The 19,917-nt window shown below is 41.8% G+C and overlaps 1 protein-coding gene across 8 annotated transcripts in view; it reads right to left on the reverse strand.

Moving 5' to 3' along the window:
* Positions 1-339: 339 nt before the first annotated feature.
* Positions 340-19,917, reverse strand: part of slc5a9 (solute carrier family 5 member 9) — a 24,427-nt gene continuing 4,849 nt past the window's right edge. For 3 of the 8 annotated variants that reach the window (XM_020620862.1, XM_020620854.1, XM_020620856.1), the window contains 12 exons: positions 17,169-17,240; positions 11,210-11,314; positions 9,029-9,193; positions 8,817-8,922; positions 8,410-8,490; positions 7,970-8,175; positions 6,358-6,493; positions 3,792-3,899; positions 2,903-3,053; positions 1,943-2,111; positions 1,225-1,440; positions 340-782 (listed from right to left, as the gene is read on the reverse strand). In XM_020620862.1, the coding sequence (XP_020476518.1) occupies positions 465-782; positions 1,225-1,440; positions 1,943-2,111; positions 2,903-3,053; positions 3,792-3,899; positions 6,358-6,493; positions 7,970-8,175; positions 8,410-8,490; positions 8,817-8,922; positions 9,029-9,193; positions 11,210-11,314; positions 17,169-17,183 (1,776 nt within the window). In that variant the 5' untranslated portion in view covers positions 17,184-17,240 and the 3' untranslated portion in view covers positions 340-464. Of the gene's footprint in view, positions 783-1,224; positions 1,441-1,942; positions 2,112-2,902; positions 3,054-3,791; positions 3,900-6,357; positions 6,494-7,969; positions 8,176-8,409; positions 8,491-8,816; positions 8,923-9,028; positions 9,194-11,209; positions 11,315-17,168; positions 17,241-17,360; positions 17,509-17,660; positions 17,721-19,917 lie in introns of those variants that run through there. The other 5 variants (XM_020620860.1, XM_020620859.1, XM_020620857.1 and 2 more) reach the window with 5 other exon arrangements.

Genomic DNA, 19,917 nt, shown 5'->3' on the forward strand with positions numbered 1-19,917 from the left:
GGAGGTGAGGAGCAGAGTTTCTAAACTCTGTCCAGTCAGATCAGTTTGCCACAGGTGGATCCAGTCCGGGTCTAGACACACGTCAATAAGGACGAAGTAAACAGGAAGCAGCTGAGCACAGTCTGGAACCGCAGCAAAGGCTCGGAACACTTTTGGACCGAGGAGATCTGAGTCTTTGAGTTTTAATAAATCAGCAAACATTTTAAACAATGCTTCACTTTATCATTGTGAGCTATTTAGTGAAAATGGCAGTTTGATCCATTTCATGTTTAATCTACCCCTAGTGAAGGGATCTAAAGCCTGTCTGAAGCCACAAACCATATACCAGTCAGTGTATAATTGGGTTATTTCATTTATTTCTTTTGTTTCCTGAAACATTCTCAGTTTAAGATCAAACACCAGCTCAACACACTAGTCTCATCTTACTCATAACAACCTGTTGGGGGTTTGATGTAAACTACACATTAAGCAAAGTAGCCCCAGAGAAAAACATTGGCAACAAGTAGCAGCAGGGCGTTAACACTGCAGACTCTACTCCAGAGCGGCTCCTCCTGGAGGGAGTTCAGTTCACTGTTTTCACTCACTTGGGGTTTGGAGCCAGAACCCGTACCTGTCAGACCACAAACCCGAAGAGCAGCTCTGCACCACCAGGACTCTGGCACCTGGTCAGAGTGAGCGTCAGAGTGAGCGTCAGAGTTCACTGAGTCAGAAGTTATCTGGAGACCTGCGAGGTCGATCCGAGGCTCTTGGCTATATCTGGACCACCAGGTCAGCCTGTACAGCTGGAGAAGAAAGGAGGAAATCACACGAATAAACAGTGTGTGAGTATTTTTGTCTTTTTGTGTAATTCTTGAGTTAAAGCAAACTGTCAACTGTTTGTGTTTGAATTGGGCTGCACCTCTGGCTATCGTTTTGAGGAGGGTTCCTTTCTCACAGCCTAGACAGGAGTGCCGAATACCTAATACTTAATATTTTATATTTGGCAGTCTGGGAATAGGGGAACAAAGATGAAGTACTTGCAAGGCTTTGCTCTCCCTCTGTATATTTGGAGAAGGCACAGCTACCAGCAGCCATCATTTATGCTCATGTACAATAATGCATAATAGTGTAAGCATGACAGAATTGTAAACGTCAGTCAGAGTTCTTATCATCCAGTAGTCATCTTATATTTCTCTTTTTAAAGATCATACCATCATTAAAATGAACATATACCACGTTCCTTACATGTTGTTTAGGTATTGGGGCAGTAGCCAGGCTGACAACAACAATGATAATGCAGCTGAGAGCCAACAGGATGAGAGCAAAGTACAGGTAGTGGACATCAGCCAGGACAGCAGGCCGATGATCAGGCTGACCACAGGAAGGAGGCGCGTAGGAGAACTCCATGATCATGCGGACCATTCCTACCACAAGTCCAGTCATCAGACCCCAGAATGCACCCTAAGACACACACATACACAAACCATTAAACTCAGTGTTATATAACAAAAAAATCCAACACATCGATTTCACAAGGACCCTAAGGATCAGCATTTGTGGCCCAGAACCTTAAATACAGATCATTTTTTCAGTATTTACATGGCCTAGGGATGGGAGTATGGTCTTGCATATTGCTTTGCCATTTTACAAATGTATGTAGTTAAAAAATAAATTTGCAAATAAAAACGAAACATTTGCTTTGTTAATTTGTTACACTTTAAAGAATTGTTTTCATACTATGCACAACAGTGGAACAGAGTCTGCAGCATAATGTTTTTAATTTATTTTATATGCAGTTTTTTTGGAATATTATCCATATTAATAGTGATTTAAAACATTGCCCAGCCCTTAACATGCATTCATTCAAAATGGCATTACCTTTTCTTTTCTTGAAAAGGTTTTAAAAAGCAATAAATCATGTGGCTTGTGTGTGTGTGTGTGTGTGTGTGTGTGTGAGACTTACCTGCTCATTGGTACGTTCCCAGAAGATAGCCATTAGGAACACAGCGGTAATGGGGGGGGCTAGAAAGCTGGTAACTGACTGGATATAGTCAAACAGCTGTCCACTGTTGGCTGTCTGGATGACTGGAATCCACAAAAGACTAACACACACCAAGACCAGGATGAACACCCTGAACATACACAATATCATTATTATTTGGCTTCAGAGTGAAAAACAGAATAATTTGACAGTACTCTGATGACTGACAACATCGAGAAAAGTAAGAAGAGTCTCATTACCAGCCCGTTGCTGTACCTAAGATAAATTCAGTCAGCAACTCTACCTAGCAACTTCTTTTTAGCCACTAGTGGTACCAACATTTCTTTCAATGTAGAAATGTTGTGGATGATTTAAAGCTGGTAGGTGAAACACATCGGAGAAACGACGTAAACCAGCTTCAGTGGGGCAGGTTGCACAGACCAACATAAACACAGGCAACAGGCACAGAAGTGCAGAGACGTGGTGGTTTTCCATCAGCACAGGTCAGCCCTTCCTGTCAGGATCGTTTGAAACGGGACTCAAATTCAAGACGCAGAGAACTGGTTAAAAAGTTTATTGTGGGATATGTAGCTGGGGCATAGCCACTCTGGGGCTCAGATTGGTGGAAATATGTCATTGCAGAGCTCTGCCCCACCCAACACCGGGAAGAAACAGGGCTGGCTGAACCCTATCTGACACAATTGGTCCCTGCTGCTAGGAACAGATAGAAATGGAGGCAGTCCTGTGCCCACCCAACTCCACACAATTAAAGAGGACTGAACTGTGGTGATGGAAAAACACCAATACGTTGGAAGGATCAGTGACAGCCATATCAGTTTTTTGTTTTTTCAGAATTTCATGAGACTTTGAGTGGGATCTTTGATGTGACCTCGAGTCTTATACTGGTTTTCAGATATGTTCCGGTTAACATCTGTAACCCACCTTCCAACAATCATGAGTTCCCTCTCAGACGCTTTAGGCCGGGCTCGGTGGTAAAGGTCCAGTGTAAACAAAGTGGAGCTGCTGTTAAAGATGGAGGTGAGAGATGACATCAAAGCAGCTAACATCACTGCTAGCATCAGACCACGAAGGCCTACACGGAGAGAAGAACCAAAAAGATGGCATAGTCATGTGATGATCAAAACTTTCATTTATGGTTTCCACCGCCCTCAGTTAAATGGCGTGTTGTCCAGATTGTATTATCCAACAATCACTCTGTATCCTCACCTAATCAGAGCAATTCCAGAAGAAAGGAAATAAATTACAATCACTCCTTTAAACCAAGGAGTACATTCATTCCTTCCACAAGTGATCATTCAATTAGTACCTTCTGCAAATTGGTAAAACAGGAAATAGAGAAGAAAATATTAAATGTAAATAAAGTACACAGAGAAAATTGGACATCAACAGAAAAGAGGGCGCTTATTACAAAGGATACGAACAAAACAACAACGTGATAAATTTATAGGACTCTATCATCTTTAGTTTCTAATATCTTAACAAGTTATAAGCATTAAGGATTAATAGACAACTGAGTGCAAAATTTTAAGGTACAAAAGCTCCAAAAGCAAAGGAGCAGCACCACACAAATAATACCAATGTTAAGTGTTTCCTTTTATTTTGCTAAGCTTTAAGAAATGGGGTTTTGCATTTATGAAAAACATTTACTTTTCATTCAAACGCTTGATTTTAGCATCAGTTTTTACACTTGGACAAATGCTTCCTTCCTGTCTCCTAACTTGGATTACTGCAGTGGTCTGACTCTGAAATGTATGTGTGTGTGTGTGTGTGTGTGTGTGTGTGAGAGAGAGAGAGAGAGAGAAAGACTCACCCACAGGCATTAGCTCTACCACTAGTTTAGGATAAGCAATGTTGGAACAACCGACAGAAGCTCCACACACACTCTGACACACCACCGGATCCACACAACCTACCTCGTCTACAAACACAAAAGGTGAGAAAATTTAAGACGTAAAATGTTAGAGGAAAAACGAGACAAAGGGCAAGGAAATAAATAAAACTTGTATGTATGTTCCAGTATGACCAAATTATTTGACTTTATTAATGTGCACTGTTTAATTAATTCAGAACAAAATGACATAACAACGGTCAATAGAAACCAACAATCATCAACCCACGGAGGCTGGATTCAAAATCAATGAAAATCAAAGTGAAACACTGAAATCACAGGCTCCTCCGCGTTCTGGGAATTTTATGACAACAGCTCATAATGTAACTTAGAAGTGTGTATGACAACATCTGGGCTGCTCCTGATGAGTCAGTGGATGGTGTCCTCCCAGACCTGGATCAGAGCAGCAGTCAGCTCCTGGACAGTCTGTGGTGTCGGATGCACCGATACATAACATCACATAGGTGCTCATTTGGATTTAGGTCAGGGGAAGGTGAGAGCCAGTGTCTTCATCTTCCAGGAACTGCCTACACACTCTGGCCACATGAGGCCCGACATGGTGTTGAAAGTTTGCTTTATTGGTTCTCATTTGTTCTCTGTGCTATTTATTTGCATTATTTTAATGCATACAAGGATGAGAAAGGTGATACAGGCAGAGGGGAAAGGGTTGACCCTGAGATGACCCCAGTTGCCTTAAAGCAAGCAAGAGAGAGGAAAAAAGTCTATTGTTTGGTCGGCTGCCCCGGCTGAGCAAGGATGATGGCCTTGGCATCAGCCCTTAGTTGTGAAGTTATGTAAAGGGTTTTTAATGAAATGTGTCAACTTGACTTGCATTTGTCATGTGAGGTCTTTTTTTTAGAAACCTATATTGACCAGTGAAATAATAGTATATCCCCTAAGTCAGAGAGATAGATGGGATGAAGCAAGCCACAGGCAAAGAGGAGCTATCGGGACTAAAAAAGGAATGTCTTCTGCTTCACAGACTGGAAACAGATGCTGTTGGGGTGTTTTTTGATTTTTTTTCCCAATAAATGTTACACTTTGCAAAGGACTGTTTAGACTGTGAGGGATTTTTGACAGTGGTTAGAGAACTGAGGGAGAGAACTGGTCCCTCACTGGCCGGGGGAAAATTCTTCCACATTGTTCTACACCAGGAGGAACCCAGGGCCCACTGTCTGACAGTCGCTCTGAGGATTTCATCCCGGTAACTCACAGCAGTCAGGGACGGGAGTCACCGTTGGCTATGACATGGAGGTCTGTTCAGCCCTCCAAGGATACGCCTCCCCAGACCATCACTGACCCACCACCAAATAGGTCATGCTCCATAATGTTACAGGCAGCATAACGTTCACCATGGCATCTACAGTTTGGTGTGTTATTTGTATATGGATCCACAAAATACCCAGATCATAGGCTGCTTTAATATTGTTGACACTTTGAGCACACTAGTGGCACTGGGCTATATACATTATGTGTATGGCAGGTTGGTGTTTGTGTGGGAAAACCTCTGTCACAGAGGGGTGACAGAGGTGGTTTTCTCCTAGAGCAGAAGTGCATGCACTGGTCCTGGTCTGAGCGAATCCAGCCTGTTAAAAACACCCAACATATTTGTCAGCAACACACTGGCTTGTATTTAACATGTGCATCGATGATGCTGTGATCAGAACAAGCAGTTTTACGTGTGCATGGCGCACTGAGGATACAGAAAGGCCAAAACCTTTGGCGCACGCCCTGGAGCCACACTGACAGCTGTTGTGTTCATTGTGGCTGGTTGACATATGAACTGACGAGGACTACAGTACTGTTTGTGTCTGCTGCATAATGTGCCATCTGTCGGTTTCACTGGATTTCTGTTCTGTCTTATGGTTCATCCTTTGGCTGTGTACTGTAACACTGTTTTTGTGGACTCACTGGATTAAACTCTTTTTTCAGATTCGATGATGCTCAAAATACTGTACTTTGCAGTTCAACCAATTTTAAAATACGTAAGCAAAGAATACTGAAACGTCTGCTGCTCCCCCATCGTCTCAGACTGGACAGGCTGAGCAGCTCCCACTTTCACCACACACCCACACACACTCGCTCTCTCTAATGAGCAGCTGTCCTGTGTAAGTGAATATCTGAATAGTCAAATAATTGGGTCCAACCCTGATTGCAATGTAATGCAATCCAATACAACACCACTCAAAACTACATCATCAATAATAAACATAATTGTATTTCTAGCCAACAGTGTCAAACAAAAAAATAACATGATTTTCCCAAATGTAGAATTTGTGATTAATTTGCTGGATTGCATTCTTGTTTATTGCATTCTAGAGAATTCAGCCCTGGATCTCCAGTGCCCCTAAAACCACCCCACCCATAGGTGTAAATATGCTTTAGTAAATGAAAGTATTTTTATGGGATAATTCAATCTAAATGGTGTATGTACATCAACAAAGAACCTTTCACATGACTAAATCAGAAAGCGGCAGACAGACCTCACCTGGGAACAGTGCTCTGCTGATCATGCCTGGCATGACAATGAAGAACATGGGCAGCAGTTTAAGGTAGCCTCCCAGCACACTGCCTCCTTTGGCATGAGACAAAGACTTGGCTGACAGAGACCGCTGGACTATAACCTGGACACACACACACAGAGTATATACAATACATATTTGTCTTTCTAAATTTGTGAGAGCTTCAACCTACTATGCATTCCCTAGCCCACTAACCCATCAAAACTAAATACCTAACCCCATAGTGGAAATTCATTCACTTCTTACCTTGTTTCACCAGCATTAACAGAACTGTTAGACTGTGTATCATACTTGTCAAATACCTATGTGTTAGAAGTATTAATTTAATCACAGATTTATGTTTGTACAGCAAGAAGGTTCAAGCCCCAGCGACCCCAGACCTTACTGTGTGGAGTCTGCAGGTTCTCACCTGAGGTTAGGTTGACTGGTGACTTTAAATTGCCCGTATGAGTAAGTGTGGGTGTGTGTGGTTGTTTTTCCACGTCAGCCCTGTGACAGACTGGCGACCTGTCCAGGGTGGACCCCGCCTCTCGCCCAGTGTCAGCTGGGATTGGCCCCAGCCTTGGTTCATATTTGTACAGATAGAATGGAATATTAATGGTCAAGGAAACCTTAGAAAAAGCAGAAGCTACTTTATTTCAGATGGGAACCACTCATGGGAACGGTGAAGGTGTAGTTTGAGTAGTTTCACAATATCTTATGAAACACCAACTAGACACAGGGACTGAAAGGGGCTCACAAGACAATCACACATGTATATACAGTATGTTCTTGCACTGATATACAGTTTCCCAAGCTGCATGGCGATGGGGATGGCATGGACATGTCCTTGGCTGAAGCTTGGGTACAACAGGACTATGAGGGTACTTTTGTTATCATCCTGAAAGTTTTTGGTGTCTGCCATTCGCAAACCTATTAAGTATCTCCAGACATGTTTAACTGTGTTCATAGTTCTGTGGTATCTATGTGAGGGCCAGTTGTGATAAATGAAATTAAATCACTGAAAACTATGTCTTGCTCTGTCCAGGGTTCTGCCCATGTTCTCAGATAATGTGTTCCCACCTGTGAGACTGGGCATTGTGCACTGGCTGGTTCAAGTCCTATGGAGCCAATCACAGGCCAGATTACAAGGAGTAGAGATGGGACATGGAGCTCTTTTCTGTTTTCTGTCTGGGCATCGTGCGTTATTATAAAAGAGCAGGAGCCAGGGGTGTGGTGGGAGGTAGGACTTGGGGTACACCCTGTACAAACACTCATGTTATACACACTAGTTTTACTGGTTGGTTTTGTGTGGTTTTTCTAACACTGCATGGGGATATAGTAACAGTACAATTTGTGGTCAAAGGTCAACGTAAGTATGCATTTTAGAATTTCACTAACCATTTATCTGCAGGAAAAAAAATCCATATACAAGGTAAAATAAGCTTGCATGTTTCTGCCAGGTTTGAACACTTAGTTTCAGGTTTGCAATGTTTCCTTCACAAGCTGTTAGGGAATATGAAATAACTGCATTTAAATGAACAGACTAACAGTAGTTAGCAAGAAAAAATAATTATGTATCCTGTGGGTAAAAGTCACCTGATCAGTGCACCAAACCCACGTTGCCAGTACTGTGAGCCCAAACACCAGACCTGGCCATGGTAAATCCCCCGACACAGGGTCTCTGAACATATGGAAGGCATCGCTACGAGGTAGGTGGCAGGTGGTGTTGGTGACTGTCACTGAGGGAACAGCGGACATGTAATGGTTCACAAGGCCTTCATACCAGCCAACTCTGGAGAATGCTGGAAAAAGTACAAACATGCACACATTTGAATGGCATGAAAATCTTCATTCAACAGTACTCAAAACATGATCTGTCATTTAGCTAAACATTTCAGAAACATGCTTTATTCAGCATCATTATTAGTCATAATACTGCAGGTCATTTTGGTTGTTACTCCTTCCACAAAGCCCGTCTCCAGCATGTTGCTGCCTTTATTCACTGTGTGTATGTTGGGGTGGGGCCTGCACCCTACCTATGAACATTAGTGCAAAGGCTCCCCCGACCATGATCAGAGTCTGGAGCGCATCGGTATAGATCACTGCTGTTAAACCACCCACACACACACACACACACACACACACACACACACACACACACACACACACACACATCTGTTATTGTTCATTAGGACAAATCTTTTATAACTTATATATGTTATATGAACCAGCAGTCTAGGAAAACAGAGAAGAAATGACAAAGTTTACATAAAAGTGACATGACGTAAAAATACTGCTTTAAGTCACTGATTTCAAATTAACGACAATAGAATTCTTTTTCTAGAGCTTCATGTGCTGCCACCACCACCACAGGCATTCAAGTTGGACTCCTTTACATGCCAGGACTGTCAAAATGATCGTTATATTGAGTGTGTGTATTTACCTGCCACAGTGTAAGCAGCAGTGACCAGCAGCAGTATACCTGTGGACAGATAAAGATCCCAGCCCAGTGACACCTGGATAAACAATGCCCCTGAAAAGATATCTGTCTGGGTAAGGCACACAAACACACACACACACACATTTCAATTGTGTCTTGGATTGTTGTTTTAGACAAAAGACTACCAAATTAAGAAATGTAAAAGTGTGTCTTACAGATATTTTGGTGAAGATGTAGAGGATCAGTGACAACACAGACATATATATGCGTATCCTCTTGCCCCCGAAGCGTTTGGCAAGGTATTCTGGCATGGTCACCACACCAGCAGCAATGTAGACAGGGATAAAAATCCAACCAAGAGCCACTAGAACCCACGCTGCCTACAAAAACACACATCTCACATTACAAGAAAATTTCAGGTTTTATTTTATTGCCAGTATGTTAAATGAGATACGTAAATATTTTTTCCAACATGTTGGCATACTGGAAGTGTTCACCAGTCCCTCCAGGATTTCACAGGCTTTGAGGATTGTTGTGACCTAAATGCCTGATGTTGTGATGTTTTTATGTTGTTTCTTCTTTGTTTTTTGCAGTGAAGTTGCAGGAGGAAGTGAAATTTGCTTTTTTGTATATTTAAAAGCTATGACAACTTGTTAGTGAGAATAAACCTCACTGTTCCAATTTTCTCTATTGTGCCCAACTGCTACATATCCATATATTATAAAATCAAAATGCAGTTTTAACCATGATTCCTGGATACATACTGTGTCTGGTTTTTCCTTTCTACTACAGAAAATTCTATTCCTAGAAGCACTGGTAGAACATAAAAGAAATTAGTTCCAAATACAGAGAGGCAGTTAAGAAAAGGAATAAAGCATTTAAATGGGTTAAAAGAACAATTATCAGCAAGAGAGCTCAAGCCGTGGTAAGAAACACAATAAAACAGGCAAGGAGGACATGTTGGATGAGCTTTGGTAGCTCAGTTGGAGGCACCTCTCAAGTATAAGAAGTCTGGGGAATGATAAAGAAAATGAGCAGAGACAGGATAGAATTTAATTATCTAGTGATGAGTACAGGGAATACATGTTCAAGGAATCTTTATTATCTCTGGGGGGCAATTTGATTCACAGTCAGCAATAGAAATAGACAAAAAAATAGCAACAATACCAGACACAGACACAGGTTATTATTTCAAGTGTCATTAAGACGTCTGAGAGCAGCAGGAACAAATGATCTTCTGCACCCGTTTGTTCTGCAAACAATAGATGTGCTTCTGCAGTTTGTATCTGCACCCTGATGGTAGCAACATCAATTCACTCCACAAGGGATGGCTTGGAGCAGCCAAGGCTGATCGGGCTTCCTTCAGAGACCTGACCTTATACGGGTCATAAAAGGTCATTTAAGGATTTGCCAGCAATTTTGCTGCATACCTTCACAATACCCTGTAAACGATTTTTCAGTTTGATAGAAAGCAACCCGTACCAACAAATAAAGGAAAAGATAAGAACTCATTCAATAAAACAAGAATAAAACATCTTCATCAAAGTGTTGTCAGCATTAAAACTGCAAAGCTTACAATTAAAATGCATACACTGATGTGCTTTTTTTTTTTTTTTTTTTTTTTTTTTTTTTTTTTTTTTTTTTTTTTTTTTTTTTTTTTTTTTTTTTTTTTTTTTTTTTTCTTTTTTTTTTACACACAGCATCAACCTGGGGCTTAAAACACTGTTTGTTGTTGTGTACTGTAAATAAAAGGGAACAGTCCAAATTCTGGTTAGACTGTCTTATTGGTCAAGGTTTTTCAATAAAACAAAGAAAAATTCTAAGTAATTCTGAAAGATGATTGAAAGACATCAGGGGACAAAGGCATTTCCAACACTAAACATTCAGTACACTTAAATCAGTTCAATCACTGATTTATCGTTGGCAAATGGACAAACTTGCACAGCACTTTTCTATGCCTTGAAGAACACCGAAGCATTCACCCATTCACACTCACACATTCACACACCAGTGGGACAACCACCAGAAAAGAATCATGGGACAGCTGTTACTCTGCCTAGCACAGAACCCGAGTGTGCAAGAAGGAGACACGTGTGACAACTGGGACATCTCTGAAGCTTCAGAGGTTCAGATTGGAGACGCTGCACGTGACAAAAGTTGCTTCACCACTTGTAGTGACAAAAAAAACCTTTTATTAAAAATCTAATAGCATCTAGGTTAGAGTTTGTATATAGATAAGACATCTGTAGCTCAGATGTCAAGAGCTTTTTGAAAAGAGCATCTTTAAGGAAGAACATGTCGTTCATATAAAAACCTCTTCCTCTTTTAGAGAAGGAAAAAGATTAGGTGCCCAATTTCTCAAAATCACAAATAAAGTCCTAGATAATTTTTCATACATTCCATTCAAATCCCCCGACAGCGATGCCTGCAGCTGCTCCTGTTCCTGCTAGACCAATAAACAAACCGCTGCCAACATTGCTGGACATCAGAGAGGCTCCAATCTGTAAACACAAAAACAAGTTCATATTTACTGAATTTGTAGAATGTTTGATAACGCTTTATTGTGAATTAGGATAAGGTTAATCACCTTTATTGGCCAAGTATGTTACATACAAGGAATTTGTTTCCGGTACAGAACCGATGGCAGCCATCTGCGACGCCAACTCAACCGATGGCTCTAACCATCAGAAGCAACAGGGGGGTTCAGTGTCTTGCCCAAGGACACCTCGACATGTGGACTGCAGGCACCGAGATCCGAACCTTCAACTTCTGGTTGGGAGATGACTGCTCTACCCACTGAACCACTGTCACCTCCCCAAGTGTAGTGTATTTAAGTAAGTTAGTGTATTTAAGAAGACAGCTGAGGAACAACCCATAGGTACATAGGGACAGCGCAGGACCTCACAGCAAATTCCCTGTCTGATGTCTGTATAATGGAATATTCTAATGTCATAGTTTGGTCAGGCTGTCATGGCTCTCTGCACCAGTTTTACACAGAGATGTTTGACAACTTGTTGGGAGTCCTTTTTGGTCTGACTAAGTTGTGTTTAGTCTGTGCCACATGATGATGACTGATATAAATCCAAAAGGAACAACTACAACACTATAAACCACCTGGTTCCTCAAAAGCATTGCAGACAGACTTCACAAATGTGACAGTGGACTCAAGCTTCTTCCGACTATTCTGGTATTCTGGAATTATCTGGAATTCTGTGTATGGCGAGTTCATCTTATTTATTCTAGTTATATGACAGAATCTGTCATGATGCTGCAATGCTAAAAATGTGCCGACTAGGGTTGCAGTAGTATAACATGGTATTAAGACTGATGGTTATCATACCATTACAACTGGCACTGAAGAAAAAACACTGCATGTGCAGCTTTCGTCCCAGAATGCCTGTCAGACTCCGCAATGGGCGCCACACCCGCACATGAACCAAAAAAGAAATTAAAATCAGCAGCATGAACTTATGTTTTGATATCTTGAAATTGAACACCTTCGTCACTAGTGTGGTGCCATCTTGAAAAAAAAGCTAGTTAATCCAACAGTTACATGACAGCACAAAGTAGCAACAAGGCTCCAAGCACTGGATGCCACTGCTCTTTTCTTTTGTGAGTTTGCTCTCCTTCCACCTGGTCAGACGCCCTCATACTGGGTCTTAAATGTCTCTTATAAGGACCATCATCTCCCTCACGTGTCTTTTCTTTATGTCTTAGTCCCACCCATGTAAGATGCAAGGAAAACATGCTCCAAAAATTGAGCAGAGCAGTCTCGAGGAAATAAGTTATTGACATGAGACATCCTTTCCTCAGATCCTTCATCTTAAGTGTCCAGACACCATAATTTCAGATAAAGGGGCGTGTCAGTTTAAAAAAAAAAAAACATCTGCGAAGGATGGTCTCATGTTTCCTCAGTCATGGCTCCTCGACTTCTGGGTCGACTGAGGATGTAGGAACGATCTCATAAAAGACATAAGACCTCTCCTTAGTTTCACTTTACACTTGTAGTGTAAAGACGGCAGAGATTTCAGCAAAGGCGGAAAGAATCCAAGTACTTGGAACTATGTCACAAGCTAAAAATAGTTAAAACACATGACGCCTTTTACAAAGCAGAAAGGTAAATGACAAGCTACTGCCAAATTTTCATCAGAAGGAGCTGGAGACAGTCCCCATGCACTCGTCTCACTGCCAAACCCCCCAAAAAAAAAAAAGGGGGCCACGGTGGTTCAGTGGGTAGAGCAGTTGTCTCCCAGCCAGAAGGTTGAAGGTTCGAATCTCGGTGTCGAAGTGTCCTTGGGCAAGACACTGAACCCCCAAGTTGCCCCTGATGGTTAGAGCCATCAATTGAGTTGGTGCTGCAAATGGCTGCCTCAGTTCTGTACCGGAAACAAATTCCTGGTCAGTGTTGCCAACTCCTCAGTAAGGAAAGTAGCTATTGGCTGTCCTAAAAGTCGCTAAATGACGTCATCGCATATTTTTGCATAATTGTCTATTTGCAAGTAATTGTAACGGACGCTGTAGGAGAGAGGAATAACGTCACGAAAGAGACAAGTGAGTAAAAAAACACCCTAAATATGTTTAGAACTACAAGTGAACTTTTTTCTGTTAATGCTTGTTTAGTTTTTTTATATTTTGCCATTTAAATAGGCCATCACTTCTCAAAATAACTGACTTTAATGCTTTATCTAGACCACATGTGTCAAACTCAAGGCCCGTGGGCCACATCCGGCCCGCGAGATCATTTTATATATCTTTTTTTTTTTGTATGACCTGGCGATATGAAGCACCGATAACACACAAACTACAAATCCCTACAAATCCCATAATGCAGCACAACAGCTGCCTTACCGAACGATAATGTAGTGGCCCAGTGATATGAAGCGCCGATAACACACAAACTACAAATCCCATAATATAGCGCAACAGCTGCCTTACCAAACAACAGGCTACCTGCGATCATTCCCGCATCAATTACGTCAGATCAATAAAGCGTCTGTTGATGTATACAACCCTAATTTCAAGTCAAAGCTAGCCCCTAACAATGGCTATGAGAAAGGTTGATTCTGAAAATGGAGCCTTTCAAAACCGGGTATATGTTTACTGACATTGCCGGTAAACCCGTGTGTCTTTGTGGAGCTAATGTGGCTGTAATTAAGAAATATAACCTAAGATGGCACTACAAGACAAAACATCAGGACAAGCTGAAAAACGTGAATGCAGAGCAGAAGCTACAGAAGGTAGAGGAGTTGAAGAGGAATCTGACATCACAGCAGAGGGTTTCACCAAAGTGAAATCACACAGCAAAGCTGCTGTGAAAGCAAGTTTTATTGCGGCAGAGGAGAAAATCAGCCCTGTATTGTTAAATGTTAGAATATCAAATTTAATCAAAAGACTTATGTGGGGTGTAATTGCTAGCTCTACGTCCATCCCTCCTCCTTCATCTGGGCTTGGGACCAGCAAAGTGACCCAAAAGAGACACTGGCAGAGTTACAACATTAACAATCTAAAAGGACCAAAAAGAGATAACAGAAAAAACTGTCAATGGCAATGTGAGAGGCTGAGTCAAATGTAGTGATTAGTTTTAGTGTGGCACTGAAGAAACGTTTACATTTACATCCCGCTCTGTAAGACAGGGCGAGATCAGCGGCGGCTTTGCGCATGCGCAATTCATTTGCAATCTGGATGGGGAGCGGAGTGGATCTCCTCTCTGGTCTAACTGCAGCTGGGACTGCCGCACGACGGTACAGTGAGACTGACCACCCGTGAGTGCTTTGGGACGGAGGAAGGGCTCATGGGGCAGCACCCGTTGCTCGTTGAGGTCAGTAACTACAGGGCGATACGTGCTTTCACATCAGGGTCTCCAAAATATCAAAAAAGTCTCCAATGACACCAGAAAAAGTCGCTAGATTTGTCGCTAGTCGCTTTTGACAAAAAAAAACTGGTCAAGAGGATTTGGAAAGTTGCCAGATTAGTCGCCAAGTTGGCAACACTGTTCCTTGTGTGTAACATACTTGGCCAAATAAAGGTGATTAGTATTCTTAAAACTTCACATAGAGACCAGTTTGTGCAGCACACTGATGAAGCTCAAGTTGTAGCTTGTTATCTACTTTACTACAGTTGGAGGGAGACGTTGCTTGTGTTCAAATCTGTGAATATCTTTCTAACTGTTCTGCATAGCGGAGGTGTACAGTCGTTGAGAATCGCCAAAATCCACATACAATAATTTGTTCACACGTGCACACAAAACATCATACCAAAGCAGATAATGAGCCATGCTAAATAATACACAGGTCAGGCCGTGCACTGCTGTCATGAAGTGGCGAGCAATAATGTGAAATTATCTTTTCATATTTGGGTGGAGTTACAAAATGTTTAGACCCACTGTCACCTCCAGCACTACCCCTCAAATTGTTGGGGAGGCAACAGTGGTGCGGTGGGTAGTGCAGTCGTCTCCCAACCAGAAGGTTGAAGGTTCGAATCTCGGTGCCTGCAGTCTACATGTCGAAGTGTCCTTGGGCAAGACACTGAACCCCCAAGTTGCCCCTGATGTTTAGAGCCATCGATTGAGTTGGTGCTGCAAATGGCTGCCTCAGTTCTGTACCGGAAACAAATTCCTTGTGTGTAACATACTTGGTCAATAAAGGAGATTATCCTTATCCTTATCCCCCCAAACTGTCATTTCAGCTTGTCCCTTTCAGGGAGTGGTAGACCTACTAGAAGTTTCATGTTACAAGATGGAAAACTTCTAAGTACCGAGAGAACGTGAAACCCAGCAAAATATTAAAAGCAGACTGAAACAGTGCAACTACAAATTAAATAATATAATAAGGTTCTTAAACTTGACGCTGGTTTGAAAATGAATGGAAGAGAGTATAGAAGCTAATGTCTGCACTGCTGTCAGCACTGTTCAATGGGTCTGGGTCACAGAAGACTTCGACAGCACCTCTCCACATTAAGACAATGAAGGCTAATTTTGAGCTCTTTTTTCCAAAATACGCCCCACTCTCTGGTTTTGTTCTCTCTATCCACTCACCACAGCCGGCTGAGGCAGAAGGCCGCCCACCAAGAGCCAGGGTCTGTTCGAGGTTTCTTCCATTAAAGGGAGTTTTTACACTCCACTGTTGCCAAGTGCTTGCTCAAGGGGGGTTGTTGGGTTTTTCTCTTTATAAATTGCCTAGGGATGATTTTTGTTTTGCTTTGGTACCATACAAATAAATCAGAATTGAACTGAATTAAAAAAAAAATTTAAATTACCAAATTACCATCAGATTTCATGACACCTAACGGCCACTTTTCAAAAATGGGAGACAACCTGGCTTCTAAAATTCCATCTGGTAAATATGATCCTTTTTCAGGCAACAGAGAAATTCAGCTTATTTTGTGTCACAGAAGCTGAAGTAATAGAGGCCCTAAAAAACTAAAAGCTCACATTCCAGGGAGCCTTTTGAAATCAATTCAAGATCCAGAGATCCCATGCATGCACAGCTGATAATGGCAATGTGGAGCCTTTGGGTAACACTTAACAAAAGTCAGGGTCTTGTGCTTCGTAATGAGGAAACATCACCCAGTGCAGCGGTGTGTTTGCCTCATGTGATTGTAATTGTGTTTGAACAATGATGAGATCTATGGCACAGACAAATAAGCTGATCCAGGACTGATTGACAGACATTAACCATGAGTAGAGGCAAATCATTTCTGGTTTTAGCCTCTCTCTATGGGGAGTGATGAAAATGACCTTCACAGGGAAAATGACCAGCCTTATCTTGCTGCATTGACATGTTTCTTCCTCATGAGATACGTGGGGTACATGTTTCAAAAAGAGAGCTCCAAAGGCTAAAAATGAATGATAATCACTTTTACTGGCCAAGTATGTTACATAGTATAAAAACGAGGCAGCCATCTCAGGTGCCAGCTCACACACAAACACACCAATGGCAGTGTGCTTCCTGCAAGGCACTGCTCTGAGCATCGGGAGCTACTTGGGTTTCTGTGTCTTGCCTAAGGACACGTGGACTGGGAAGAACGGGAATCAAACCACCAACCTTCTGGTTCTGGGACAAGTGCTGTACCTCCTGATCCACAGCCTCCCCGTTACTATTACAGACATCTGTGCATGAACATGATGTCTTCTCTGTTTTGTTATTTCTATTGTTCCCGTAGCCTAAGAACTCTGATGCTGAAACGTCACAATACAGAATGGCTGCTGACTGGTCAGAATAATGAAGAGTGAGAGCAGCAAAACAAAACAGGACATAAACACAGACAACAAAACATTACAGTATATTGAGTATATATAGCGCATTAACATGGAACTGAGAACAAACCATCATGCACACCAGCACCACAGGTACTCACAGGAAACCAGGTCATTGAACGGCCAGCCAGGAAGTACCCCCCTATAGTACTGCGATTGGCTCGCACTGATGACTACAGAAGAGACAGAGGTAAAAATTAGGCCAGCAGTACACTTAAAACAACACTAAAATATGAGTCACATTCATATGCAATATCACACATTGACAACTAAAATAAAGTTCATATCTTCACATTGGATAAATCAGCCCAGTGACTCCAACCAGGGATGAGCTCCCAGGATGCAGCGATCTCTCAACGCTTAAACTGCAGATCATTTTCGTAGTAGATGTGCTTGGGCATTTTTCTGGCAAATGGAAACCTAAACTGTGACGTGGTTCTTCTTGAAGACCAGACAAAAAGATGTCGTAATCACAAATGCAGTGCAAACCAATAATTTATTGTGCCCATCCCCAAAGTGAAAAATAGAAAAATGCAGATACAGTGGGGCAATGTATTTGATACACCGCCAATTTTCCAAGTTTTTCCACTTACAGAGAATTGACAGTTCTGTAGTTTTCATCGTAGGTACACCTCAACTGTGAGAGAGAGAATCTACAAAAAAAAAATCCAGAAAATCACACTGTTAGATTTTTAAATAATTTATTTCCATTTTATTGCATGAAATAAGTATTTGATCACCTACCAACCAGCAAGAAGTCTGGCTCTCACAGACCTGTTAGCTTGTCTTTAAGAAGCCCTCCTATCCTCCACTCATTGCCTGTATTAATTGCACCTGTTTGAACTCGTTACCTGTATAAAAGACACCTGTCCACACACTATCAGACTTTAACTTCTCCACTATGTGCAAGACCAAAGAGCTGTCTAAGGACACTAGGGACAAAATTGTAGACCTGCACAAGGCAGGGATGGGCTACAGGACAACAGGCAAACAGCTTGGTGAGAAGGCAACAACTGTTGGCGCAATTATTAGAAAATGGAAGAAATTCAAGATGTCTGTCAATCTCCCTCGGACTGGGGCTCCATGCAAGATCTCGCCTCAAGGAGTATCAATGATCCTGCGAAAGGTGAGGGACCGGCCTAGAACTACACGGGAGGACCTGGTCAATGACCTGAAGAGAGCTGGGACCGCAGTCTCAACGGTTACCATTAGTAACACACTACACCGTCATGGCTTAAAATTCTGCAGCGCACACAAAGTTCCTCTGCTCAAGCCAGCACATGTCCAGGCCCGTCTGAAGTTTGCCAAAGACCATCTGGATGATCCAGAGGAGGCATGGGAGAAGGTCATGTGGTCAGATGAGACCAAAATAGAACTTTTTGGTATAAACTCCACTCGCCATGTTTGGAGGAAGAAGAAGGATGAGTACAATCCCAAGAACACCATCCCAACCGTGAAGCATGGGGGTGGAAACATCATGCTTTGGGGGTGCTTTTCTGCAAAGGGGACAGGACGACTGCACCGTATTGAGGAGAGGATGCGAAGCACACAGCCAGGATAACCAAGGAGTGGCTCTGTAAGAAGCATATCAAGGTTCTGGAGTGGCCTAGCCAGTCTCCAGACCTGAACCCAATAGAAAATGTATGGAGGGAGCTGAAACTCTGTGTTGTCCAGCAACAGCCCCAAAACTTGAAAAATCTGGAGAAGACCTGTATGGAGAAGTGGGCCAAAATCCCTGCTGCAGTGTGTGCAAACCTGGTCAAGAACTACAGGAAACGTTTGACCTCTGTAATTGTAAACAAAGGTTTCTGTACCAAATATTAAGTTCTATTTTTCTATTGTATCAAATACTTATTTCATGCAATAAAATAGAAATAAATTATTCAAAAATCTAACAATGTGATTTTCTGGAAATTTTTTTGTAGATTCTGTCTCTCACAGTTGAGGTGTACCTACAATGAAAATTACAGATCTGTCCATTCTTTGTAAGTGGGAAAAATCGGCGGTGTATCATATGCTTATTTGCCCCACTGTATTTACAAAAAGGTTAAAACATTCTTCCAAAAAAACAAACCATTTCCAAACCAGTCATCAGCAAGACAGGTACAGCCTTCTATGCAGCTCAAAACCAACTACTTCACAGTAGAACCTGGGTCATCTTTAATACCCTAGGCTCTGCCCCATCCCAGTCAAGTCACAGTGACGACTACTCACATGACACACACATAACCATATTTAATGACTTTAGAAATGGCCCCAATGCTTGAACCTACAACCTATAACAAAACACTCATCCCAGCAACTAAACGACATGAAACACGGTAATACCGTGAACAGCCATATTTGATGACTGTTGAGGTGGTGGAATATTTACCAGTGGACACTGTCCTTGGGACCGTTTTCACAATGTTGTGAATAGGTACTAATTTCACCTCTTGTCTGTTACGAGACATAGTTAAGTTGCAGTATTACTTATTAGTACCTATTCACAACATAGGTTGTCTGTTCAACTATGATCTCTGTTCACAACTATGTTGTGAATTCATTTCTCTACGTGCATATAAAAGTGACGGTGTTCCTTTTAATCCGTGTATTTGCATGGCACCTTTTTGGTACTTCACATTGTGAAAGAGCTAAGTATATTCTATGTATATAAATGTTTATCATGTACAGGTTTCTTATTGTTCAAATTAGAAAAGCATGACCTTTCAAGCACAAATTGCCTCACTGTTAGGTATTACACAGGATTTAGCATATTTCTTTATGGTAATTTATAGTGATGCACCGAAATGAAAATTCTGGGCCGAAACCGAAACCGAAAATTTAGGATGCATTTGGCCGAAAACCGAA

Source organism: Monopterus albus, unplaced genomic scaffold (genome assembly GCF_001952655.1).
Source record: "Monopterus albus unplaced genomic scaffold, M_albus_1.0 scaffold250.1, whole genome shotgun sequence".
Lineage (NCBI taxonomy): Eukaryota > Metazoa > Chordata > Actinopteri > Synbranchiformes > Synbranchidae > Monopterus > Monopterus albus.